This window comes from Apis florea, unplaced genomic scaffold (genome assembly GCF_048593485.1).
Source record: "Apis florea isolate Af1SG1 unplaced genomic scaffold, ASM4859348v1 contig_1615_pilon, whole genome shotgun sequence".
Lineage (NCBI taxonomy): Eukaryota > Metazoa > Arthropoda > Insecta > Hymenoptera > Apidae > Apis > Apis florea.
In genome coordinates, this window is record NW_028256416.1 from 6,669,324 (window position 1) to 6,696,504 (window position 27,181).

The window sequence follows — 27,181 nt, forward strand, 5'->3', positions numbered from 1 at the left end:
ATTCACAGTGAAGCAACGAATGTTTAAATACCTCAACTATATCGACTAGAAAATCGTGAAAATCAAAATTATTCTAGAACACAGGTACAATTTGCACGCTTTGATCGTCAAATCCTCGATCGAATTCAATCGATTACACGCCAGCCCGTTTCCCGATAACTGCATATTTGCGGGGGCAAATTGGACCGCGATGACCGATTTTCACGATTAGTCGAATTTAACGCTTTAAATGTCAAACGAGGGGGAGGGATGAACACCGCGGATTCCCTCCGTTGTACACGTTGAATATTTCCGTGCTTCATAACACGTCGTCGATGTGTTATTACCAGGCTGAAAGACTAGCAGCGACGTACGAGTTTTCCAATGCGTGAATCCTTTTTCCCCTTCTTCGTTCGTGTTTTTTTTTCCACAATGTGTTTGTGTGAAATGTGACGTGAATCGACCTGTTGTTAAATTTTTAAGTTTTCTTTGGAGAATAATAACACCCATTTTCCCCGATTAACACGATATGTCTCGGTTTTTTGCAGTGTCTTTTTTTTCTTTTGTCTGTTCGTTTGTTTTTTTTTTTTCTTCTTCTTCTTTACTTTATTAACTAGATTAAATTTTAGATTAATTAAGTTTCGTGGAGCTTCTTTCTTCTTGCATGGGATTAGCGCGTGAAAGAGTTATTCTATATAAGTAAATAATGGGATTAATTAAAAATTATTATTAAATTATGTATAATAGTTTTAAGAAAATTATATTTACTTCTGCAAATTTTCAATTATTCGTAACACGAATTTTTTTCTCGTTTCAATTAATATTTTGTTCAATTTTTGCAAAGATTATAAGCTTTCGAAGGATTACGAGATAATTTGATATACTTCCTCCGGGTTTCCTTCTTTTTTTCGCTTTTTGCAACGAGAAATTTTTGACTCTTCCACGACACTATTGGAAAGAAGCTCCAATGATTTACGAACGGGTTGAACCGTAAAGAATTTTTCAAGATGAATTCGAGTAACGAGTAAAAATTATATATATCTGACATAAACTGTGTTAGAGAAATTTCCAATTCCAATAAAATCAACAATAAAATTAGATTTATCACTCAAAAGTATCAAAATATTAATTTTTCTAGAATTAAATAACAGAATCTCTTGCAAAATCTTCTTTACCTTTTCAGAATTAACAAATGATAGAATCATCGACAATCAACAACAATTAATTAATTTCGAAACTCCACGGTTCGACCCCGTCCGTTCAACCCCGAATCGAAACGTTGCACAGAAGAAAACAGATCTCCAATATTCCAACTTTCGTTTCGAAAACCCGCCGAGACGAAAGTTGTTTTAATTCGGATACATGATGAACGTATCAGCCATCTAGGAGAGGGGGGAGGGGGGGGGGAGAGGAAAAACCTGGGTGCAATTTCCTCGATAGAAAGTTCCGAATTCGGAAGACAATTAAAAAGCGAGCCACGGCCAACAAGCGCGCGGATATATTTTATGTCGCCGCGCGGTTATTCCTGGCCCCCGCGTGGAAATTGCAATTTTCTCGGTCGGATTACGTTTCGAACCGGGCCAGGGCCACTTCCCCCTCCTCTCGCACGTTTTTCGCCCGTTTTAATCGTGTAACCGATTGCGCTCTTCGCTCGCAGGAAATCGCGATAATTGATTCGAAGGATTCCACGCTTTTCCACGGAGGGGACTCTATACCGGGTGTCGCGTAAATTTCACGCAAAGGAGGGAACACTTTCGATCGATTATTGCTCGACGGAGAAGGTTTTTCGACCATTGTGATTTTTCTTATTACGAGCAATTTGTCGTTTCTTTTTTCGATCGAATTGTTAATCTCGAAAATGGAAAATAAGAATTTTAATTGACATTGCGATTAGAATTGTGGTTAGTCGGAAGTATAACGCGCAAATATAAAAACGAAAGAAAATATAAAATGAAAGTTCATTTAAACTGTCGGGGGACGGGAAATATCAGTTTCGTTCGAAATACGTTTTTCGTTCATTAACGAGGCGATCGATCGGCGGCAAATTGTTTCGTTTGAACCGAAGAGTTCATTTAACATTTTTGTTTTCTCTTCTTTTTATTGAAAATGAATCATTTCCTCTGCAACGTTTCCGATGGAAGGGGGGAATATGTATTTGAAGCAGGGGTTGAAATGATCTTTCTGTTCAATTATATTATATCGCATAATGCAGCCAATGATTCTTCGCGAAAGAATTATAAGTAAAAACGTTGTTTGTTTTTACTACAACGAGATAATCCAAGTCTCAAAAATTTCCTTCCATTTAATTAATCGACTAAAATCATCTCTCGCGAGCAATCATCACCCCCCCGCGAACAAAGGTACAAATCCGCAAGATTCAAACAGATTCATCATTCAAGAACAAATCATTCAACCTCTGACTTGAAAAATGTGTTTCGCTGTTTTGAAAAGAAAATTAAATGCATACACTTTACCGGCATGCGACCAACCGATCGGTAAAGAATCTCTTACACTCTTTGATAATGCTACAACGCATATGATGACAGTGTTTCGGGTGTCTGTTGCAGTACGGCAGTCCCGGCTCGGGGTGGCGACATCTTAACGCGAAGTGGCGTTCGCCTAGGTATTATTTGTACATATATTATATATTTATTTACCATATGTTATACATACGTACATATATATATATACATCTAAGATCAATATATATATATATATAAAGAAGAAAAAACACCTTATTCGTATTATTCACTCGCGATTCAAATTGACACTTCTCGCCATCTTTAACACTTGTGTAACAAGTCGATCGTTTACTCGACGAAGCAAGCTTCCCTCTCTTCTTCTTCTTCTTTTTTTTCACTTTCCATCATTTTATGTATCGATTATTATTCCATTATGTCAAAATAATGTGTCGAAGAATAAAACCGTTGTCCGTTCCCCGGCCTATTGTTTCAATTCCAATTTACAACCGATGGATGGGCGCACAAAGGTTTTCAATTTAAATTTCGGCCAACAAACGATAATGAACCGATCGAGCGTTGCTTTCCTGTTTTTCTTCTTTTTTTTTTTTTTTTTTTTTTTTTCCAATTTTCTTCGCCTCACGCGTCCGATTCCTCCGCCCCGTCGAAGGCAGAGCGCGTCCACAAAGAGGAGTTGTACACACCATTGTTGTTCGTTTTTGCATGAGTGTCCTGTACTTCAGCATCTGCAAATTAAACCGCAAATAAACCGTGCTATACTCGCGTACACACTATATCTCGCAACCAGTTCGTTTACCTCGATCACCAACCATCTCCCCGGCGATAATTCTCTGATAATGTGAGCAGCGAATTGAACTTCAACCCTTAAATTAAATCATTCCTCTTGTCACGTTGTATGGATTATTATTGGTGTACGTTTTTTTTTTTTTTTTTTTAAAAAGTTTTCTTACGAGTGATTGGTAAATGAAAGTAAATTCAACGAAGACGCGTGTAAGTATCGATATCAAAGTATCGTAATTGATAGATCCTTCCAAGATTTTGTTCCTTAGAAAAAGCTACAGCTACTTTAAAGGAGCGGAAGGGATGACGATCCATCGAGAAGAAATTTGGCGAGTACGAAATATTATTCTCCTACGCAAGAAGAAGAAGAGTAAGAAGAGGAGGAGAAGAAAAATCTACTTCCAATTGTCCAATTGTCAACTATATTCACGTTTTCTATAAAAAAAAAAAAAAATAGAATTTTGTACGCAACTTGAATAAAACTTACCCCTCGAGCATATCTCTATTTCATTTCTTTAAGGGTTGAAAGTACGATCAGCTGTCTCCGTAATAAATACGATAATTAACCAGCGTTAAGGAAATATTTTCCCTCTCGTGGACGCCCCCCTTTTTTGTCGGCGTGCGTGCTCCCAGGTTTGCCGGTCGATGTCTCGAGATTATACCACCCCCTTGCGCAGAGTGGTTTGACTACGTGCAGCTACGTGTATCGCCAAGGGGTGGTGTTACCCCCGTATAATGGCACGCTTAAACCTATCCACCGTGACTTCTTTAAACCTTGTTGCACAACCCTGATACACACGTTTTAACGGGGTAATCGCGAAATGCGCCTCGCCTTGCTAATGAGCGTTCCGCTCCCGATTTTTCACTCCCTCGTGCTGCTTGCTCGCTCGCTCCATCGTCAATTTTAAAAAAGGCGTAATTTTCGCCTGGATCCAACTCTGGCTTCTTTCTCGTGGAATTTGTGATTATTCGATGGGTGGGAGGAGAAGGAGGGATGGTGGTGTTTTCTTCTTCGAGCGAGATTAAAGGGAAGGGGATTAAATTTTTAAAGAGAGATGGGAAATTATATAAACGGGGCAATAATTTAATCCGAGAAGAAGTTATAAATACGTTTAATTGTATATTTTTTAATCAATTTGCGATGTAAATTATTTGAATATAAATTGTCGTAAGGAATTATTCGTTATGCCTGTCCGAATAATAATGCGCAATAATAAATTTTGTAAAAGGGAATTTGTGCTTTACTTTTAAACGGTATTTGCAAATTAAGAGATACGTAAATACAAATAAGCTTTCGAGGTAATATTTCTTAATATTGTGCAACAAATGTGTTAAATATTGAATTTAATATTTGCCTATAACGATTATTCATTTGTAAAGAAAGTTTACGTATTTTATTGAAGTTTTGAAGTTCATTTTTCTCGGAGGGAAAGAAGGAAACACCCTATATATATATTTAAGAGAGACAGATTTTTATTTGTAGAAAATTTATAATATAAAAATAGAATTTTTAGAATTTTCACGAACTTGTTTTTATAAAATCGATTATGTTGAGATTTTTTTTAGAAGGATTAAAAAATGAGGAAAGAGAAATATAAAAATATACGAAATAATTTTTAATATGAATTTTGCATTTGAGGATTTCGTAGATTTTCCAATCTTTGACATTTATAAAAATTGCACGTACGTAGCATTAAATATAAAATCCTAAAAAACCATTTTGAAATTTTAAAAATATAGAAATCTCCAAGGATTTTCGAAACAAAAAAAAAAAAGCTCCTCTTCTTTAATTTATAGAATATTCAAAAAAAAAAAAAAATTGAAAATATCAACAAACTTTTTGATATAAACTTGCCACCTCTCTATTAAAATATTCCACCTCTTAATTATATTGCTTCTCAAAGCAACGAAGCAATCTCTCCTCTTGAAAAGCTTCAACGTTTTCAAGATTTATCTAAACAATTAAGCTTCTGAAAACAACCGATTAACCTTTTCAAAAGCGTCTCGTTCCCCCTTGCTAATTAAATTCACGCCGTTCATGATAAATTTATGATAAATTTATCTCGATGGAGAAAAAAGAAAAAAAAAAAAAAAAAAGAAATTTCCGACCAACGCCTCGAATTCACGTTAAATTATTTAAAATTTGCATATGCAGGTTAACGTATATCGACCGCACAACGTGGGAGCACGATTTTTCCCGGCCTTCGATACTCTGTCACTCGTGAAAATATTTATGTCTCATCGGATCTCTCGATGGAAATCGCATTGCATGATACGTTCCTTTTTCTTCTTTTTTACTTTTCTACACGAATTTTTACTCTTTTTTTTTTTTTTTTTTGTTAGATAGATTTTTATCCGCACTGACATGTCTTTCTCCTTTTTTATTAATGTATCTTCCAACATTGGCGTAGGTAGAAACTGACTTTTTTTTCTTTATTGGCAATCCTTTTGTTTTTAACCTTCTCGTATTTTCCTCCCCTACACGAGAATCTTTTTCTTTTTTTCCTTTTCACTATTGTGATTAAAAATTAATTCTATTTTAATTACCCGATAGGCTTTGTTTGCAATAAAGGATAATGTAAATATAATGATCATGTGTTTAGCAAGTATTATATCGTTAAACTGTTGCGCATGAGATGGCTGGTGTTTCACAATCGCGTGCAATCTTGAATTTCGAATGGACGTTCAAATTTAAATATCAAAATCTCTGGTAACTAATTAATATCAATAATGAAGATTCAATTGAGCAGTTTTTAAAAATATTTTTAAAAAATCAGCCATCTTGTCTGCAATTATCTAATAAATATACATATATATATATATATACTGTGTTAATGAATAATCACATTTTTTTCTTTAATGTAAATAGCATGAACAATTATATGCACTGAGAGAACGTAGGTTGATACTTCAAATGGTGACTAATATATCGTAATTAATACAATTACTAAGTTCGCGGAAGAAGAGACCACTGAAACGAGCGATCGGTTGAGAAAAAGGGTATATTGAATCGAAATAATCCTTTCAACGCCTACAATTTCACTTTATACAATACAGACGTGATCGATTAAATTTTTTACGTGTCTTCATCGAGGAGATTCGAGCGTGTAAATGTAGGATTTTGATTCCAAAGGACGAGGGTGAAAGGAGGCGAGGGGGAGAGGAATAATAATGAGGTTTGGCTCGCTGTTTGTCCCCTGAACTCTCTCTCTCTTTCTCTGTTCTTCTCTTTGCAAACGAACCCATTTGTATTCAGTCGTACGACTAATTCGTCTCGACTCAATATCCACGCCTGAAGGTCTCGTGAAATTTTCGAACAGGGTCGATGGATACTCTGGCAGAATATTATTTTCGATTCTTTGCAAATGTGTGTTGCGACTCGATACGATGCTCTGTTGAGAGAATCGGTTTTATTCAACAAGAGGCGAGCACAATGAATTTTCATTATTAGGAAAATTATTAGGATTATATGTTGTGTAAGCTGATGGAACAATGATGCTCGAAATGGATAAATAAAGAAGAAGTTATTTCTATTATTGCGATTAGGATTTAGAAATATCTTAATAATAATGATATTTTTGCAATTTTAATTAGGAGGATTTTAGATTTAGAGAAATCGTTCGTTCTATTTGCATTAATGTTTTTATGAATAATATCGTGTAATTGAAATAAAATAGGAAGTATTTCAGGAAGATGGCAACAAACTTGGTCTGTAGTAGTAATAAATTAATATGAAATAATAAAACGGGGGTGGAGCAATAAAACGAGAAATAAAGTTTACGAGATTACTGGGGCTGGGGAAATTGTCATAACTTGGTAGGCGGTCTTATCAAGAGGAATGCTAGCTAAAAAAAATTCTGAAATTGGTCTAATGGGATAGAGGGTTTACATTATTATTTGAATTAGAATAAAAAATTTAATCAATCGAGATAATAATATTTTTACTCGCGGTGTACATATTTATCTTTTCTCTCTGAATTATTTAATTCATCAAAATTTACACAACATTTTTTTAAATGATTTAAAAATCGTTTCTTCTTCGCGTGTAACAAACAACAACTTTTCAAACGAAATACCCCAAAGAAGTAAAAAATTGAAACAACGAAACCGGAGAGAGAGAGAGAGAGAGAGAGAGAGAGAGAGAGAGAGAGAGAGAATGTGTAAAAAAGGAAAGTACCACAAAAGCCGGAAAAAACGAAAAAAGATCCTCGTTCACGATCAATTTTACAAGTGAACACAATTTAAAAATCGAGCGAAGCGAACGTAAACGTAAACGTTAAAATTGCACAGAAATCCATTAAACGTAGTTGAAAAGTTATATCGTTCGAATAATTACGATCACCGTGCACCGAAAACCGTGTTTCATTCTTGGAACGCACAAAGGGACCCGGAAACGGGTGAAATTCACAGGGTTTACCGGGGAGGAGGGTGATTGATGCACACCGTGCTACTTTGTCCCGCGAAATTGGCGGGTAAACGCGGAATCCAGGCGAAAAACGGTGGAAACGAAAAAGACTCGCGAATAGAAATTCGAGCCAATTTATTTGCCAATTGAAGCTTCAATTAGTTTTCCAGCCACGTTGCATACGTGGCTCAGTTTTTCTTTCCTCCTTCGTTCTCGCGCTTCATTTTATCTTCTTCATTTTTTCCACCTTTTCCTCTTTTTTTTTTTTTCTTCTTTATCGTGCTTTTTTCCCGTTTTCCTCTCCCCTTTTTTGATTTTTATCCCAGGGATCGACGACGACCAACCCGTCTCATCTACTTTGGATTTTTTACGCTATCATCCGTGGCGCCTTCTTCTTCTTTTTTTTTTTTTTTTTATTTTTTCTTCTTTTTTAATATTCCCTCTCTCTCTGATTTTTCTGCCCGTCGGCCCATGAACGAATTTTCCGCTCGATATTAAAGTCGATTCCTCTATCACCGCGCGCATTCATCTCGAGAAATTTCACAGTTTTCGAAAATTCGACGTTTCCCTTCTATTTTTATTCGTTCCATCTGCGTTCCCCCATATTCGTGCCGCTGCGAGGCTATTGTCCGCCGATTAAATTGAAGTTTTCCACGGGAGATCAAGCATTTCTGGTATTTCTAACGCTCAGCCGTTAACGTGGTGGGATACGTTTTTCATCAAATATTTCCGATTAGTTTATTATTTTTTTTTTTTTTTAGACGTACAATTGAAGTTTGTTATTCTTGAAAAATTTCTCTAGCTTTGTTTTCAACTCGCAAAATACATATATCATTACTGTAATTTTGCTCCGTTATTTCTTCTTTTTCTTAAAAATTAAAAATTAAAAAGATTCGCAATGGAAATTGAAACAGAGCGGATATACGAAGAAAGACAATCTAACACGCACTTATCACGTTCCCATTGTTAAATATCTTTGCTGGTCTTTTCTTTGTGCAACTTTGGAACCAGTCTGGCTTGTTGAAACTTCCTACACCGGCAGGCAGAACGTTGACTTAGAAGTCGCATGGAATTAGATATATTTCAATAGCACAGGGTGAACCGTGATGTTAATATTATTATAATTTCTTGTATCGTATCTCGCGTAATTAAATATTCTTTAATTAGAATATTTTTTAAATCATTCTTACGTGATGCAACACGTTATTTTCTATACATTTTAATAATAGTGGATTTTGATTGTAATCTTTGCGCAGCAGACGAGATAAAAGTATGTACACGCAATGAAAAGACCGGATCGATGGATACGGTTATGCAACAGAATCTACGTGACTTATGATAACAGAAATAGAGCAAGTTAAGCGATCCGGTTTGCGAAATTGATCTTGGATAAGTCAACTCTCCTCGCGAGGAAATCCTGTACCCGTAGCCAAGGATTTTAGTTATACATCATCCGTTATATACCATAAGGAGCTCGTCGTTCCATATTTATCCCCGTCTCGTAGAAATTTGAAAAAGGAATCGGAAGAGAAAATTGCAACTAATAAATAAAAAACATATTTTTAAATAGATTATTCTTATTCCACAATGATCGATTCATTCTCCGCAATGGAATTATCTCGTGAAAATTAAAAATCAAAGATAATAATCTATAAACAATCCTCGATCGACATTTTCCATTATTCTCATCTTAAAACGAATAACCGTTCTAAAAAGTAAAAGTAAAACACGATTCAAGATCCACTACAACTCGCACAGGACAGAATTCGTTCGAATTATTTATCAGGGTGGCGATCATAGGGGTCCCATCGTAATTCCATCGTACTTCCGGCGCAGCCTTCATCGTCTGCTCCATGGCGTCTCTCCTTTCCACAGGAGGAGGGAGCGGCCGCGTTGATAATTAATTCGCCGTAAAATAGGGAACGTGGTCGTCTCCTCTTCCTCCTTGGAGGCGGGGGTTGAGGCCGCCGGCGGTCGTATATCGCGGCGAAAGCTGTAATGCGAGGTTATTAACGATCCTGTCGTCGTGGAACTCGCCGTTCTGCTCACACGTTACGTAACGACGCGGCAATGCCTCGATCCGATAACGTGTCCGCATTCACGTGACGTCAATACGTTTACGTAAACCGGGCCGGATCGATCCTACCCTCTTTTTTGGCCCACGCAGCCACCGATTATCTTCTTGCTTCGCTCCTTCGATCTCTGAAATATTATTAATTCTTGATTTCGATGATATGGGTTAATACATTTAATTTCGATGAATCGTTCGAAAATTTCTTCCAATTTTCTTATTTTCTTGGCGAGGAGAAATTAAAATTCAAATATATTTGAGAATCATTTTCGGAAGTTTCTTATAATTTTCAACATGAATGCTCAAGAAAGATCGTCAGCGTTTACGCCTCGCAATTCGAGTTGTTTCGACGAAAAAATTGGTGATAAAAATATCGATGCTACATTTCCAGAGAAAGATAAAGGGTTAAGGATTAACAAATTTAACTCGTCTTTCTTTTTTTTTTTTTTCTAAATTTTTTGGGGACGACGGTTTTGGTGAAATTGAAAAAAAAAAAAAAAAAAAAAGAAAGAAAGAAAAGGGCGTGATGTCAGAAGTAAGGAATCTGGGATGCAGCCTCGAGCTCCCAGGAGCTCCATCATCCAGTTCACCTTGATAACCGGATGTTACTGGGTGGTGATGCAGGTCAACGTTAGGGAATAGACCCAGGGGAGAACGTGTCTATGTTTCATTGCTCGTGTGTCGTGTGTCATGGGTTTTCATCATGTCTGAGGCTATTGAGTTTGCGGATGTCATAGTTCAGCGGTTCATATAGGTTTCTCACAAACATAGATAGACACGTATAATACTCCTACATGTGTATATATAGAAATAATTCCAGTTTCCGATTATTCTTGAAATAATAAATTTCAAGAATGACTTATTATTTTTAGTCTCAGACTTTTTACAAGGAAATTACAAATTATTAAAATATTCAAATATAAAACGAGGAATATAAATTTGATAATTTAATTTCTCAAATGAAATGTTTTCAAGATATTTCAATTCCAGATAAATGAATTTTTCCAGACCCAAGTTAATAGCATTATTTAATTACTTAATATTTATTCTTCGTTTCGAAAGACACGAATTCTCAAAAATGTCTCGCACGTAACACACACACACACACACACATGCCATTGCACACAATCCATTGGACGTCTCGAGCCGAGGGGTTCATCGAGTTTGCGAAATTGCGAATTTCCACGTTCCCAAAGTTCCGAAAGCCCTCGTCTCCCCGACAACCAGGAAGTTACAAGGGTTTCAATTTGTACCATTCAAATCCAGACGATGCTTCCCTCCCTTACGATTAATCTAGTGTGGCGTCAAGATCGATCGATGCGCTCTTTCTGGGGGCCGGGTTAAGTTCGATCATCGGCACACTGGCCTTAATTACTCCGCTCGTCGATCGGGAAGAAGAAAAGTGACGAGGAGAGATCTCAGCGATTTTTACCGATTTCATATCCTAAGAACGGCGTCTTAATGGTTACACAATCCATTCCCAACTGTCGAGGGGGAGGAAAAGAGAGTGGGTGGTGAATTAAGTGGCCGAATGTTTAAAATGGATGTTGATTCAAATATTGGATAATCGTTTAAAGGCTCTTTCTCTTTTCATATGAAATTCGGCTGTCTGAAGCTTCTTCCCTTGATATTTCGACACTTTTCTATTACAGCAATGAGATAATTTCGGGTAATTCCTTGTTCATTGCAAACTTTTCAAATTGTTTAAAAACAAAATCTTCCCACAAATTCATTTCAACTCGATCAATCGATAAATTGATTTTGGGCGCTCGAACGATGACCATTGATGGGATTATTTTCTCGAAAGAGAGAGAGAGAGAGAAATTGGTGGTGAACGTGGGCGACGTGGATCGTCTGGCGGAGGAAATCCAACGATCGTGTGATCGCCCGGTGACGTAATGGAAACGAGAAGAGAAAACTTCTTGAATCACGAAATCGAACGTTTCACACTCGATTGACACGTCGCTAGGTTTCATCCTCTGGGAAGGAGGAAAACTTGGACCGCTATTTCCTCGCTATTTTCTCCTCATCCATTTTAACCCTCTCCAACTCTGTCTCCTCTTCCCACATGCAACAATCTTTCAAGAATAAAAGAATGCGCACGATCGAAAACTCTTTTCTATTATAGAAGAAACACACGTATCCTGTTTCATTTACATCGATAAGTATATCGTATCCAACGTATCCAAGTCTTGAATCAAATAATCATTTTACTTTAAAGATTATATCCGATGCAATTACCGAAAAATACGTTGCATTATGTCATTTTAAACATTTGTCAAAATGAAATTATAAGACCTGTATAATATTCAGATAATATATTTAATGAGATTTTATTTATAAGTTTAAATCATTATATTGTTGATCCGTAGAATTTTCTTCATATTTTCTGTATTCCTTCTTATACAAGACACAAATATTATACGGAAAATGAGAAATATTCATCGGGACGCGTGTTTTCAGTTCTTCCATTCTTTTTTTAATCGCAGAAAATATAACACGAACGAAGCATTTGGAGGTTTGATAATTATTTTATTTAAAAAGAAAGAGGGGATCCCCTTCGTTTTTCGAATTTTTCTTAGAACACTCCAAAAAAAAGAAAACAAATCTCGACGAAATCTTCCTTTTTAAACAAGACATAGATACACTCCCCCCTCACTTTTTGCCATTGACTGTATATACCACTGTCCGCCGACTGTCCCGTCGGAATTTAATGTCCCGTGAAACGAGCCTTTCCTCCTCTCTTCGCTCCTCCTCGTTTCCGAACTCGCCACCTCTCGCTCTCTTTATCATTACCCCCTCCCCCTCCTGCACGGTTGCTCACCGCGTAAAACCGACACCGGACCTTCGCTGACAAATGCCCGCTAATAGAATGTTCTCTCGCAAATTGTGGCTTTTTCACGGGGGGAAGAGGAGGGTGGAATCTCGTTAGCAGCGAGTACAGTGACGAGTTGAACTTGTTTCAAGAAAACTTTTATCGGGAGTCGATTTATTTTTGGATGGACGAATGGAGTTTTTTTTTTTTGATGGAGCAAAGATTAGGAGAATCAATAATAGAGGAAGTTATTAAAGGAAAGATGTTTGATTCAGGAGAGGGAAATTGGGGAAATGAATACATGTAAAAGAGAATAGTGTAGGGTTTCACGTTTCGATTATATATATTGTTATTAGTGAAAGGAAATAACGTGTAAAATGATTTTTTCTAAAATGTAAGAAGATGTAAAAAATGCGCGCCAAGCTTTTGTGTTGAATTTTTCATTAGAATGTTACATGGTACGTTCAAAAGGTACAAAAATAGTATTAAAAAAAGAGAGGGAGAGCGTTACGCACAGAGTTTCTCTTGAGCGTAACAGGGAATATAGAATATGAGATACATTATCCACGGATTTTTATTATTAAAGAATTCAATCTGGATTCTGTGTGCGCATAAAAATTCCAAATCCAGATTAAAAAGAAAGAAAGAAGGAGGAATCTAAATATCTATTTTTCGAATTTTTTAAGATTAACCTCGAAAGTTGAGTTGATTGCATTAAATAATTATATTTTTATAATTCCACTTGTTCTCGAATCGCTATGCCATTTGTCCGTCTGATAAAATATTGACTTGTACTATTTGTCTGCCATCAATGATTGACCCACATACACGCAACGTGCATATATATTAAAATACCAATCCCTAATTGTAAATTGTTACAACAAATAAATCCTGTTCACGACTAATGTCGATGACGATCTCGATTAACAATTAAATTATATTTCAATCGAAATCGCGATTTCAAATTCGACAACACCAACACAGCAACTATCAAATCGCGAAAGTAATCACGATTCATCGATTCACGTTTCATCCGGGGATTCGATCGATGCTCGAAATACTTTTTGACGTGGCATCCCGATCGCGCAACTTTTCGTGGCCGCGTTTCATTTATCTCCAACTGGCAGGCGCAGCCGCTCCTATTCTGCAAAAAAAAAAAAAAAAAAGGAAAAAATTACGGCGCGCCAATAAATCTGATTTCAACCGAAAAGTTTTCCATACGATGGCCGTACCGTTCCCGATTTCTCATGATTTGTGGAGGAAAAAATGGCCCCTCCTTTTCACCGCTGCACCACCAAAACGGCGCTATATCCTTTGGCCAATATCCACGAAATAAACGGAAATGTTTCGCGAATTGGCGATAAAATTGCATTGTTAGGTCTTGGTCGGGACTTTTTCCTTTTTTTTTTTTTTTCATTCCCATTTTTGGAAATTTTCCATCAGTGAAATCTATATCTCTGGAAAACGAAGAAGATGAAAGATCGTGTGCTCGTTGAATTTTTATCTTTGGATGATTAATCATTTCATAGATTTCAATATATATATTTACATACATACTGTATGTATCATTAAATTGCATTTAATCTACAATAGTATACGAGATAAATTACTTTATATATCGTGTACACATTTTACGTAGGATGTATTATTATTACAGTCGAAACAAGATCGATATATATATATATACATACATATCTTCGTAGAATCTCAAGAATTGAGTTGAAAATTCTTCTTCTTCTTCTTCTTTTCTTTTACATCGTTTTAAATCATTGCAGTTCAAAGATTTCATCCTTCGTGGATAAAGGATTAACGTCACACGCAGTCAAAGTCAAAATTATTCTCCCTTCCTTTCGATCATATTCCAAACTACAACGATCGGGGCCAGAGCAAATATTTCATAACGTTCATAACGTTTCATCCATCCTAAAATTGTCACGATTGCTTCGTGTTAATTAATGTGCACTGTATCCCGATCCCATAAAAGGGAGGGGGGAGGGCTTGCCGTGTTTGCCGGTTAAACAATATTCTGCATAATAACGTGTCGCTCCTCGACACGGAATCGATTCTGGGCGAATTTTTTGCTTATCGAAATCGGCGAGAACGTTGTTGGCTGGTGACACGTTAAAAATGCGCGCGCCACGCTGCACATCCTAGATAGTAATTTCCGTTCGAGGTTTGTAATTTGTTTGCCCGGTTTACACGATCGGGAAACCGATTTCCAGATATCGGAGGAAAAATCGAAATTTTTTTTTTACGCCATTTACCGCGAAATCTCGTTCGCAGCGCGGGTGACGGGAAAATGGAACGTCGATGGTAAATTATATTTTAATTCGAGAAATTTTTTCTCTTCCTTCTTTCCTTTTTTCATGCATTGTTATCCGGAATAATTAATCCTCGATAATGTTCAATTTCGATAATTTTCTTTTAAACCGTTCAAGCGAAAAATAATCTTGATGCAAATATATTTTTTTTAAAATTAATCTTCACGTAGATGTAGATTTATTCTTTTATCTCTTGCACGAATAGATTAAGAAAAGTAATATCTTTAGTATCATTGCACACGAATTTATCTCTCTCTCTCTCTCTCTCTCTCTTTCTCTAAGAGACCGTTTAAATCATCGAATCAAAGATTTCTCCAGCGAGGCGTTAATTACCGAAACTTTACGAATCGTGACAGGATAAAAGAGAATACATAACACTCCGTGGATTATCCGTTCGAAAGATGGCAGCGTTGCAAACAAATGTCGGCCGACATTTTCCCTTGGCCGCGCTTTTTCCACGCTTTTACTTGATCGCGTCCCTTTGATCTTCCTCTCCTCCTCGCCACGTCCGTTTCTATCGCGGTGATCCACGATGATCCACTCCGCTCGTGCGTGAATCATTCGTGACGCGTGGATGCAAAGATTTCGTTTCGACATCCTTTTATCGACGAATGTGAGAGTATTCGAAGAAGATTATCCATAAATAATATGCCTTTAATCATAATTGAATCTGATTGAAATTGTTGAAAATTGTTACCTCCATAAGAGAAGAGTAAATAGAGTTTAATATAGATTTATATAGTCTGTATAAATTTATAGATCCATTCAAAAAAATATGAGCTACGATTAATATTACGAATGAGATTCGTATATTTTCGTCAACCGATCGATCGATTCAGTGGACACTGAAGGGGATCTCTAGATCTGCTAAGATTTCGACATCTTTTTTTCTCACGCAAGGCCGTCGACGGACTTGTCCTTTTTTCCACAGATCGTCTACAGCGCACGGGAAGATCTTCCCGCAACTACACTATCGGCTGGACCATGCCACGATCGTCCATTGACAACCCTGATTTGGCGACCTAGATGCTCGTGCAATACGCCTGCGATCATTTTTCCTGTTACTCGAATTTATCCGATAGTAAGAATAGCGTAGAAATTTATATATATATATATATATTTATATATAGTACGTGTTTCTATCTTTTTTTTTTTTTTTTTTTTTTTTTTTTTTTTTTTTTTTTTGGAGAAGATTATCTGGGACTTATATTTGTTTCTCACAAATTGACTGCCTCTTTTAACATTATGTAAAAAATATTTATAGTGGATGTAATTTTTATATTTGCGGACGCCATATACTTATATTCGAGATAACACGAGATAAATTCTTTTTTTATGTAACGAATGGAAAACAAGTCAAGTAGTAAAATCATTTTAAAACATATATACATATTAAATACCGATCAAAATCTATAAAATAGAGTGTGTATAAAATCGAGTATAATTTTTCGATAGGATTTATTTGTATATCCACTGGACGGGCAGCCGGTGCGTTAATTGGAATACGATCGAGGGATGATTAACCTGTTAACCTGATCGATTTTCAAGCGAAGAGAATATTCGTGTAATCGTGGAATTGAAAATTAATGGAGATAACAATCTCAATTTAATCTCGAGTCGAGATTTTTCTCTTTTAAATTGAAGGATTTCAAATCACCCCGGTTAACAGGTTAAATGATAATAGGATATGTGTGGATGTATTCATTTTCAATTCGTTCTCATATCGAAAGTTTCCCGCAAAAAAATAATTTCAACCAAAGACTCGAACTTACCTTACCCTCAAGGATTTGAGAGCTACACAATTTTAAAGAGTCTCGACACTTATATTAATACAATTTTTAATCACGCATATCGAATTTGTCGCCGCACGAGAGAAGAATGAGATTCTGCATTACGAAAAAAAGAAAAGTATCGTTCGATCGAAACTATTTTCTACGCGCAGGGGATCCCCGCGGTTTTGGTTTCGAAAGCAGCCTAGCCATTCCGCTGTCGCTTCCGGCTCCTCCATTCCCAGCGACTATTCAACACTACAGGAAGTGTCTCGTTTTCCCAACCGGATGCCGCGGAACCCGCTGAATCGCACCTGACCACTTCCGCCCGTCCCTCCTCACAGGTCAACGGGTTTGAACGTCGTGCTTCGATCGCCTCCTCCTCCTCCTTCTTTCCTCTCCTTTTTTATCTCCACGCGAATTTCTAAACCCGTAAACTTTACGACCATCGACACGATACAAATCCAACCTGGAATCTCGTCTCGCTCTCTCTTCCCCTCTAAATTTTATTTCACGCGTATTGTCCAGCATTTTCTCACGATTTGTGTATTTCCGATTGGAACGAGGCAAGAGAAGTTATTAAGGATGATATGTTTATGCAGATTCCAAGGTGTTGTACGTCGATTTTTCTTTATCAAATTCAGCGTATTGACAGTTAACGAGGTATATTTGGCCGCGATTATTTCTCGTCTCTCGCGGAAATTTATTGGAAGGGAAGGGTTCACGCCTCGATACGTTCACTGCGGAATCGATTTCAAGGAATAGAGGAGAATTCTCCTTCGTTCCCGCGGAACGATCTCGCCCAATGTCGTTCAAACGCAAATGGATCGTGCTCGTTCGTGAAATTCGATTGCTTTTCACCCTTCGATTCCTTTTATTCCGCGTCAAAAGTCGTCCATTGTCCCGGTTCAAGAAAATACTCGAGCGAATCTTGATTTTCCCTTTCCATTCTTCCTTCTTCTCTCTCACGAAATTTCCCCTCTTAAATATTCGACTCGCGAGAGACTTTATCCTCTTCGAAACTTGTCGATGGAATACTCGAAACGATCGAGGTGTAACGCGCGCGATCGGGACAGGGCTCGAGTGTTGTATCCGCTCGAAACTTGGTGACTCGAAACGAGTCGTTGTTGACGTGACGTTCATTCGTCGACGCTCGTCGAAAATCGTTCGATAAGCAGCTGTCGAGCGAAGTGTCTCGAGAGTAAAAATAATATTTCGAGAAGTTGGACGCCGCCTCCGAAACGATCGACCCCCGATTGTCGCGGACGTGTTGAGACGCAGGGTGGATTTTGAAATTACGTAACACTACTTGTGTAATATTGATTATCGTAAAAAAACAACGCATATAGTCGACACAATGTAACATATGTAACATAATATTCATACAACGTTGTTATTTTATAATCATCAGCATGATATTAAAATTCGTTTCTATAATTCCAACAAAATGTTAAAGCAAATGATTATAAATTAATCAATTGATAAAACATAATACGATATATCGCGCAACTATATTCCAATAACTCAAGTACTCATCAATATCTATATATTTATTTTCGAAATGACAACTTTCTAAAAATTTCTCCACCCTGTACATGTGTCGAACCAAGAAACAATATTAATTTCGAATATTGAATCGACCTTTAAAAAGTCCCAATAGGAAAGATTCTATTAAAATAACTTTCGAGCCGCCATTTCGAAACACCTACTCCGGATATCCCGTGGCAATCTTTTTGAAACGAATCTTTCCGCCGAGATTCCTCCTGAAATATCATTTTTACCGCTGTGGGCGCGGCGGTTATTCGATGGAACGGCTGACCAAGACTCTTTCGAGATCGTGTCGAATATTGGCCGTCGAATCGAAAGAATATCGCGAATGTGACGCACGAGTCGTTTTCGTCGCCTTTCGTTTAGTTATCCTAGCGGCTAGGGACAAAGAAGAAGAAGAAGAAGAAGAAGAAGAAGAAGAAGAAGAAGAAGAAGAAGGAAAGCGGTTTCTCGCGAAAGAAATTTGCCGATAATATTAATATATTACGACACTTCTCGTAATGGTTGGCCGTACATTATTTGGAGGAAAGTTTCGTTGAACTTGAACGAAGAATTCCTCTCGTGTTGAGATGCCATTAGATTTTCTTCTTCTAGTCTCTGGTGAACTGTATTATTATTATTATTATTATTATTATTTGCGTGAAAGAAATTAAAAAGTTGAAGAAAAATTTGGATTTGGTGTTTCGAATCTTGTTGAAATTTCTTGTAGTAATTTAATGATAAATTTTTTTTTAAACTGTACAATTCTCCTGGAAACGGAACGATAGAAGAATATAGAATTTAGTTTAACACGTGAATTATTAATTCGAGTAGCATTTTTAAGAAGAAAAAAAATGTTAATTTTAAAATGTCGATTTTAAATTTGGTCGAAAAAAGGTCTACGTTTTGATATTTTTCAAGTTTTTCGTTAGGTTGTGGATCGTATAGTAGCTTTCTTAAGAACCTTTATATCCTCGTTTATGGGCAAGAGTTCAAGCCACCCCGGAAATGATCATTTTCTTGCCGATGGCCTCCTATGAAAGTCTCTACTTTCTCGTAGATAGAAGAGCATCTCCAGAAATTGAGACACCTTTCTTGATAGCAAAAAGTGAACATCGATTCGATCATCTTTGTTGTAATGCAAGATTCGAGAATATTGTACAGGAGAAATGAAAATATTACAAATCGTTCATTGGAAATTTAACTTGTAACTAAATTATTGTTCAATTATTCTTCGTGCAAGAAATATATCGGATTAAAGAAATTATCTGTTTTTTTATAATTGGATCCTCTTTAAAAGTATCGTTATTTTCACCAGAGGTATTTTTTTTTCAACTTTTTAATCACAATAGTCTGAACAATTCTTCCACAAAATTCGACGAAACTTTCCTTTGAAAGCGATTGAAGATGATTCTTTTCTCAATCTTTCAAATGTACGTATGCTGTTTCAAATTGCACGATACATTACATACGCTTTTTAATTAAATTTAAATCGAGAAAGAATTTTACTTTGTAATTCAAAATTTTATTATTTTTCACGAGAACGAAAATTAAAAAAAAAAAAAAAAAAAAAAAAAGAAAAAAAAATTAAATAAAATACAAATTCTCATTATCATCTTCAGCCGTTTCATTAAACTCGCTAAGGCACTAACGATACTATTGTTCTAATTAATAATTAGCATCGATACGAAATCAGTCTGTACATAATATTTTCGCTATCGTTTCTAATACTTCGTCGTGAGTTGTACATGCAAGTAGTGAACGAATGGTCCGCGTGTGTGTGTGTGTGTGCGCGTGTGGTACGATTTTTTCGACAGAAATTCGTCTGAACGAGTGAACGTAAAACTAGATAAAGATCGAGATCCTGTCTAACCTCTTGAGGGATAATTTTCATTTTTCAATTCGAATTACAATTTCGAAGGAATCCTTCGATATTGTTCGTATATACATTTCATATATATTGTCTTTTCGTTCCTGAAGGGGTTAACTAAGCAGGAAAATAATAAAAAAAAAAGAAAAAAAGGGAAAAAAAAAATTCTAACGAGCGACCCGCGATTAAACGCGCGTCTCGATGGCGTAGTAATAGAAGATAATCGATTAAGAAAATAGCAGTGTAATCACATGTCTCGCTACGTGCTCTTGTAATTCACGTAATCTATTTGAATATTATGCACTTCGGCACATGACAAGCATTTTGCGTCCATGTAACGAAACTCAAATTGCACGCGAAAAGCCTTGCTATATATTAGCCTTATCTTGTAACACGAAGTAACGAATAAATCATTAGGAAAAAAAAAAAAAAAAAATACAAATTTCTCTATATCATTTCCCAATATTATCATTATCATCTTAAATACTCAAAATTCCAACGTCTCAAAATCCTTCGTCCTTCCATTCAACGAATCTAGAACACCTATTATAATTAAATTCCCTGGCACGTTTCCAACTATGAATTAATTAATCGATATCGATCCAAAGACGCGTAACGAAGGAATCGGCCATCCAAATTTCTCCAGCTCCAACATCTCATTAAAATTTTAACGATTAAACGATTAATATAACGATTGAAAAAAAAAAAAAGAAATCGAAGGAATTGCCTTTGGGAAAGCGCCCTCAAACTTCTTATTCCATTTCTCGGTTCGTAACAAGGTTTGGAAGGGTTTGACGCGTCAATTCGCAAGTTGCTCGCAAGACGGGGAGAGCGACGAGTTGGTCGAGCCACGGTTGAATGGACGCATAGATGGCCGTTGAATGCGGTCGTTTACAGGCACGCATTGAATCGTGGAGCGTGGCCGCCATTCACGTGCAAACCGGGGGCCCCGAAAGGCGTCTTATCGGCCGACAAAGCGTCTAATCCCCAGCCCCCGATTTCCGGGGCCCTGGCTCACCACGGTATCCACGCTCCGTCGAACATATCCGACTTAACGATCGCCGATTATTGAATGCAAATTGATTCTCGAGTCGCGCTCCTCCGCTTCGGAATCGGGCTTCAATTGCGCCACTGATACCGGTGTGCGCTTATCGTATGCCGTAAAGTATGTCGCGCTTTAGATATCCTTTAGGAATTTAACGTTTCGAGACTTGGATTTTGAATGGTTGTGTGGATTTTTTTTCTTTTTTTTAGGGGTGGAAGAATGGGAGGAAAAAAGGGGTGTGATTTTTGTTTAGCGATGATGGATCATATTGGGAATGGATATTTATTGGAATTTCGTAGCTGTGGATTTTTGAGATATATTTTTGAAATATATGTTTCTTCGTTTTAAAAAGAGTTTTAAAGAGTGGCACGAGTTCTTTCGAAACGTATTGTCGCAGGGATTTTTGAATTTTTTTTTTTCAACCACGTTGCGGAAATACGAGTTTGCAAATACGGGAGGAAAATTTCTATTCGCGATCAATGGTGGGGGAAATTTATGGCAATATCTTTTCGTGATTTCGTGAAACGATTGAATTAAAAAAAAAGAATATTATTCGATTAAATAAAATAAATAATAATTGATTTGAAGAATTATCGCTATTATAAATGTTAAAGCTTGCGATGCATTTTTCAAAACGGTAAATAGAATTAAATTTCGAAAATACATTCGAGCTAGTTCACGATGCGTGGAATCGTGTTTTTAAAATCGTTCGAACAATTTGAAGAAATTGATGAAAGATAAATCTCCTAAAGAGTTAAGAAATAAATCGGAATCTTTCAAAATTCCGATCCTTTATTTTCATCAAGAAACAAAAATATATGATATATTTTATCGTGCACATTTTTCGCAAATACTGGCAAGTAACATAGATCAATTATTTGCCAGACAAGTAGAATGATATCGTCCATTAGTCAGACCAGTGATACAAACCAGCCATTGGCGAGACAAGTATAGGTCAATCAGCGATATATCCACAATCATTTGACCAAAATGGTGTAGGTCAACCACCGATTAAACCAGCCATATATCCTTCCAGCCATAGATCGATTATCGGCCAGTCTTTATCAATATTTATAACACGATCCAACCACTGGTAAGATGCAAATACTCTCTCTCTCTCTCTCTCTCTTTTCCACTAATTGAAGTAACCGATTCACGAGGCCAATTCAAGTAACAAGTATCGGCAATAACAAAATCTCGCCCGTACGTTAATCGTAGCACGTGTATAATTCAAAATATATCGCCCAAGGGTGTTCCAATTTCATCGATTATCGTCCCTCTGCGCCACCTTGGGGACCGATTTCCGCGAATCAGATAATTTCCTTAACGATCTCTCCTCCGCCAAGCCAGTAACATTCAACGCTTGCCAGTTGGCGATCCTCTTAATTATCCTCCACTGCAACACTTTGTTGCTCGCTTTCTTCGCTTTTCGACACCATCACCGTTTATTAATCAAATCTCGCGCGCCCTCTTGCAATCAATGACGAAATTCCCCTAGATACTCTTTTCCCCCAGACAGTTCGCACAGAGAGGAGGCGAAGAGGGTTTGGTTTCGTTGCAAAATTTGGCTGGTCCAACTTCTTAACGAGACCAGAGAAATAAGTAATTGTACCGGCTTCTCTCCACTGGGAAATGGTGCTTGGCCGAGGTGAATAGCCAAATTCGAGGGAGCGGCTAGGGAATTGGATAGTGTTGTTGTCGAGTAATTATCTTATCGGATGATCGTTGCTTCATCCAGTGTTATGTTGAGAAATTGGAACGAATTGGAAATTGGAATGGATTTATAAACGAAAATTAATTAAAATTAGATTTTCCGGTTCCAAGAGAGAGATTTTCATTTTTGTTATATATATCAATCTCCTTTTTTCTCTCTCTCTTTCTTTCTTTTTACTATGCCGACGCGACACTTTCGTTATTTTTATTTTTATCGGGAAAACTTTGTTGCAAAGGGAGGATAGCAGTAGCGATTTCCGGGCTGCAGTATATAAAAAGTAAATCAAATTGAAATCTTGTACGCTCACGTGTTATAGAAATATATACAGGGGGATAAATGTATCTCACGTAAGTAGGACGTGATCCCTGAAAACGAAAAAAAGAAAAAAAAGAAAAAAAAAAAAAAGGAAAAAAATAAACGTGGAACGTATGCCGTATTTCCCGTGATGTTGGACATGTTTTATACCACCCCCTGATATTCTTATAGTTATGGAAATTTTCGCTGTGTGAAATGCAAATTAGGGGAACGCGCCGCGGACCCTGAATAATCGCCTAATTCGATTTTTTACCGCGTTAAGCTTGCACGAAACTTCCACTTGCTTTTACGAAACTGGATTAACATCTCATACAGACACTACGAATCGTGAAAAACACCATGAACGTATGTGAACGTACGCTGAGAATCGCCCATTATTCTCTCTCTCTCTCTCTCTCTCTCTTCTTTTTTTTTGAACAAAAAAAAAAAAAAAGAAAGTGAAAATTGAAAAACTCGTGTAAAACGCGTTAACTTGGACTCTGAAAAACTAAATACGGTTAATTTTATCGGAGTAAAAAATTTAACTCGGACGTACTTACTCGTGCGGGATATTTTTCGATTAACTTTTCAATTTTGGGTTGCGCGTAGATGGATACGTACGTAAGATTTTTTTTTTTTAAAAATGTTTTTTGCGTTGTTTCATCGTTGTTAATGCATTTTTGATTGACTCGCGAAGTTTCCCTGTGTGATTTAACCAAGATAAATCATCCCGTGAGTGAACGAAATTGAAATAAAATTTCATTGGTTGCAATTTGCTTGCAAAGATTGCGAACACGTTCTTGCACAATTAGAAAATTATTTGTAAGAAATTCATCATGCGATAAAAAAGGGGAATAAATTAACTGGATTTATCACGTATTAATGATATTAATTAATAATGTACCTTGAGGTAAATTATAAATATTTTTACAATTACAAGAGATTATATTATAATTTATATATTCAATTTTGTTTCATCGATCGAATAATATCAGTTCAAGTATGATCGATCTATTTCTCCACACGAAGCAATCACTCCTGGAGAAATTTTTCCAAGTAAACTTCATCCGCCATTTCTACGTCCATAAACAGCCAGGACATTTACGTGTCTCAAACCGCATCTCGTATATATCTGAAAGTATTCGAAGCTACGACAACTAGATCGATATTTCTCACGTACGTACAATCGTGACGTAACTTCCTTAAATGGATCTTTTTGCGTAACGCGATGCATAAACACTTAAACACTTCTTCTCCTCTTTCTGATTTTGTATCTTTGGCAGAATTTCTTCCAATCCACTGTGCTCGAAAGAATCTTCGAACAAGATTCCACTCTTCTTCGAATAAGTTTTTGGACGATCTTTGAACAGCTGGATCTAAAAAAAAAAAGAAAGAAATTAAGCAGGAAAATGTTGAAGCACTATTGTCTAATTTTGAAACGGTCTACGTACCTGTTTTTCAGGGGAAAGTAGCTCTTATCTCTTGCTCGGCTATCAATTTGAATTTCGGAATAGCCGGGCTCCGAGGAAACGGCGAAAATAAGAGGTGGAATAAGTAATGAATGGAAAGTGGACGGCGGAGTGGAAGAGCGTCGTGAAATTGACGAGGTGGGCAACGAACTTGCACGAAAAATAGGGGAAACGAAGGGAAAATAGAATACGTAAGCGAGATACATAAAGAATGTGCGCTAATTATTCACACTACCATCGAATTACTGTCTCAAAGGCGAGGCGCTCTCGTCGTTGCTTCCGGTTCATCCTACGCGAGAAAGAGAGAGAGAGGGATAGGGAGAGGGGGAAAGAAAAAAGATGTTAATTAGTAAAGATTCAGCGACGTAATTAATATTCTGCAGCAACACGATCTTGCTGGTTAGTTAAAGGACAAGTAGACTGGAGATAATTGCAGTGTCGTGGGTGGAAAGGATGGTAGGATTTCTTCTTCTTCTTTTTTTTTTTTTTATATATATTAATTTCAATTACTTATTTTATCATTCTATCGTCGCGAATGATCATCTCGTTTAAAAGGAAAATTAGGAAATTTCGATGGCAGATGATATTCATCAAATTTGAAACCAATTCGATTCTAAATTCTAAATATAGGATAAATATTTAAAATTATTAAATAACCAGTCTCATTTCTGCTTATTACGTTTCACTTTACGTTTCCAACTTGTATAAAATAAAATTCACCTTTTCGATCAAACGCCGCAACATATTTGGAATTATTTATTCCAAGTTGAAAATGAAAATAGGAGGAGAGAAATCTTTACATATACAATCTTACAATTCTCCGGGTATATATTGAATGTAATACAAGAATTCGAGGATATTACGAATTTTAAAAAATTTTCTGGAAATACGAAGATGTTACGTTTCAATTCCACTTCAATTCGAACATTTCCTCTTTGAATTATCCGCGTGTTGCGAATATTTTCTCGAAACGTACGTAACGTTAAAAAGAAAATTTATACAACTTTGCCACGACAAAAACTCGTCGATCCACGGATAGTTTAATCATTCGTGGATCATTTCGAGAATAAATTTTCTCGAAGGAACAAATTATTCTTCTTCGAGACCAATATATATTTATCAAATTTAATTTCACTGAAAAAAAGGAATGGAAATCGGTGAATCGTAAATTGCATCGGGAAAGGAATACAAGTTGCACGCTTGTTAAGGAGTTGTTTCGCGTTCGGTGCAATAACGGCAAATGACAAAGCAACGAAACGTAGTCGCGGCTGCTCTCTCGTTTCAAATGCAGATCGGCGGGGGAAGCTTCATTTCCGGTTCCTAGGAGCGATCCCGCGTGAAACCAACATCGGCCACCATTTTTATCGACGCCATTTTAAAGGGAAATGCGATCGAATCTATGAAAAAAAAAAAAAAAAGTAGCTGCGCGAAAAGCCCGATATGAAAATGACGAAATAATTCGAATGAATTACCAAAGATCTGTCTTTTTATCTCGTAAAGAGACGTGTCACTGACTCCTTAAAAAAGTCAATCTCAAACACATAAATTATAGATTATGGATTAATTGTTCTATTAATTCGAAGATGAAATAGCTTCGTTGTGATTCCAACTTAAAGATTGAGAGTGGAAATTATTTTGAAAAGTTCAATCGAATAAACTTACACCGCTATTGTATTTCTTTCGAAAATATAACAAGTCTCTCGAATCGTTTCATATGCACGACACGAAAACAATTGTTCTATTCTTTGTTTTTAAGTCTGTCTCGGACGATATATTCATCCGTATGATTCTCAAATTTTATCCTCGAGGCGTGAACAAATACGCAAATGCCTCGATCAAGCACGTAAATTCCATTAAGATATAAAACGAGCCCGCTCCAAGTCCCCAAAGAAAACTATCTTCTTTTGTTTGTCCATTCTCGAGGAACAAGCCTCCCCCTCCAGAACGGTTGGATCGTAACATTTATTCAATTACTCGCTCTTTTATTTTTTTCGTCCCTCCCTTCAAAGAACACACACCACGAACATTTCCATTTCCCATCGTGTCGTTCCATCCCGTAGGCCAACGACCGTTGGAAGGAGAGCTCGGTGGAGAAGTTTGTTTCAACTTTAAGCGCCGTGTTCCCAGGCCCGCCCGCATCCATTCTCGTTACAAAGTGTCGCGAGGACGGAGGAGGAAGTATGCCTCCGCCAAGTATGCTTTAATCGCCCCTTTTTCTTCGCGGAACCGTCCTCCATTATCGTGGCCGCCTCTAATCTGCCCGGCCACCTTCGCTTAGATCCTCTCGGCGATCTCGCCATTTTATGCACCTTCTCTTCCTCTCCCCCCGAATATTTAAGTCGAACAATGCTCGTCACAATGGTGATTCAAACGGTTTCGTTTCGAGTTTTCGAAATGATAATCCATCTTTCTTGTTATTCGATCGAGTCGCAAGTCGAGTTTCCTCTTTAGCGTTATTTTAATTCTATCATCCGTGGAGGCAAATTTTGCGGACAATAATTGGATTTTGTTCTCGAACAGTTGATCTTTAAACGTTCTTCGAGATGTTTTTCGCCGTTATTGCTATTATTGATACATTTTCTGGGAACGAAACACTCGCGAAAAGTAAATTGGAAAAGAAATCGCGTAATCGAATGGTCAAA

The 27,181-nt window shown here is 36.9% G+C and overlaps 1 protein-coding gene across 50 annotated transcripts in view; it reads left to right on the top strand.

The window, feature by feature from the left end:
* tmod (tropomodulin) overlaps positions 1-27,181 on the top strand; it is a 254,205-nt gene that overhangs the window by 66,075 nt on the left and 160,949 nt on the right. For 14 of the 50 annotated variants that reach the window (XR_015291051.1, XR_015291023.1, XR_015291041.1 and 11 more), the window contains 2 exons: positions 2,547-2,602; positions 3,509-3,738. The exons of 3 other annotated variants lie outside the window; for them this stretch is intronic. Coding sequence is in view for 15 of the 47 variants with exons in the window: in XM_086904556.1 (XP_086760682.1) it covers positions 2,547-2,581 (35 nt within the window). In the remaining 32 variants the exon portion in view is untranslated. Of the gene's footprint in view, positions 1-2,546; positions 2,916-3,483; positions 3,739-15,782; positions 15,982-27,181 lie in introns of those variants that run through there. 33 more of the 50 variants (XR_015291048.1, XR_015291099.1, XR_015291098.1 and 30 more) reach the window with 5 other exon arrangements.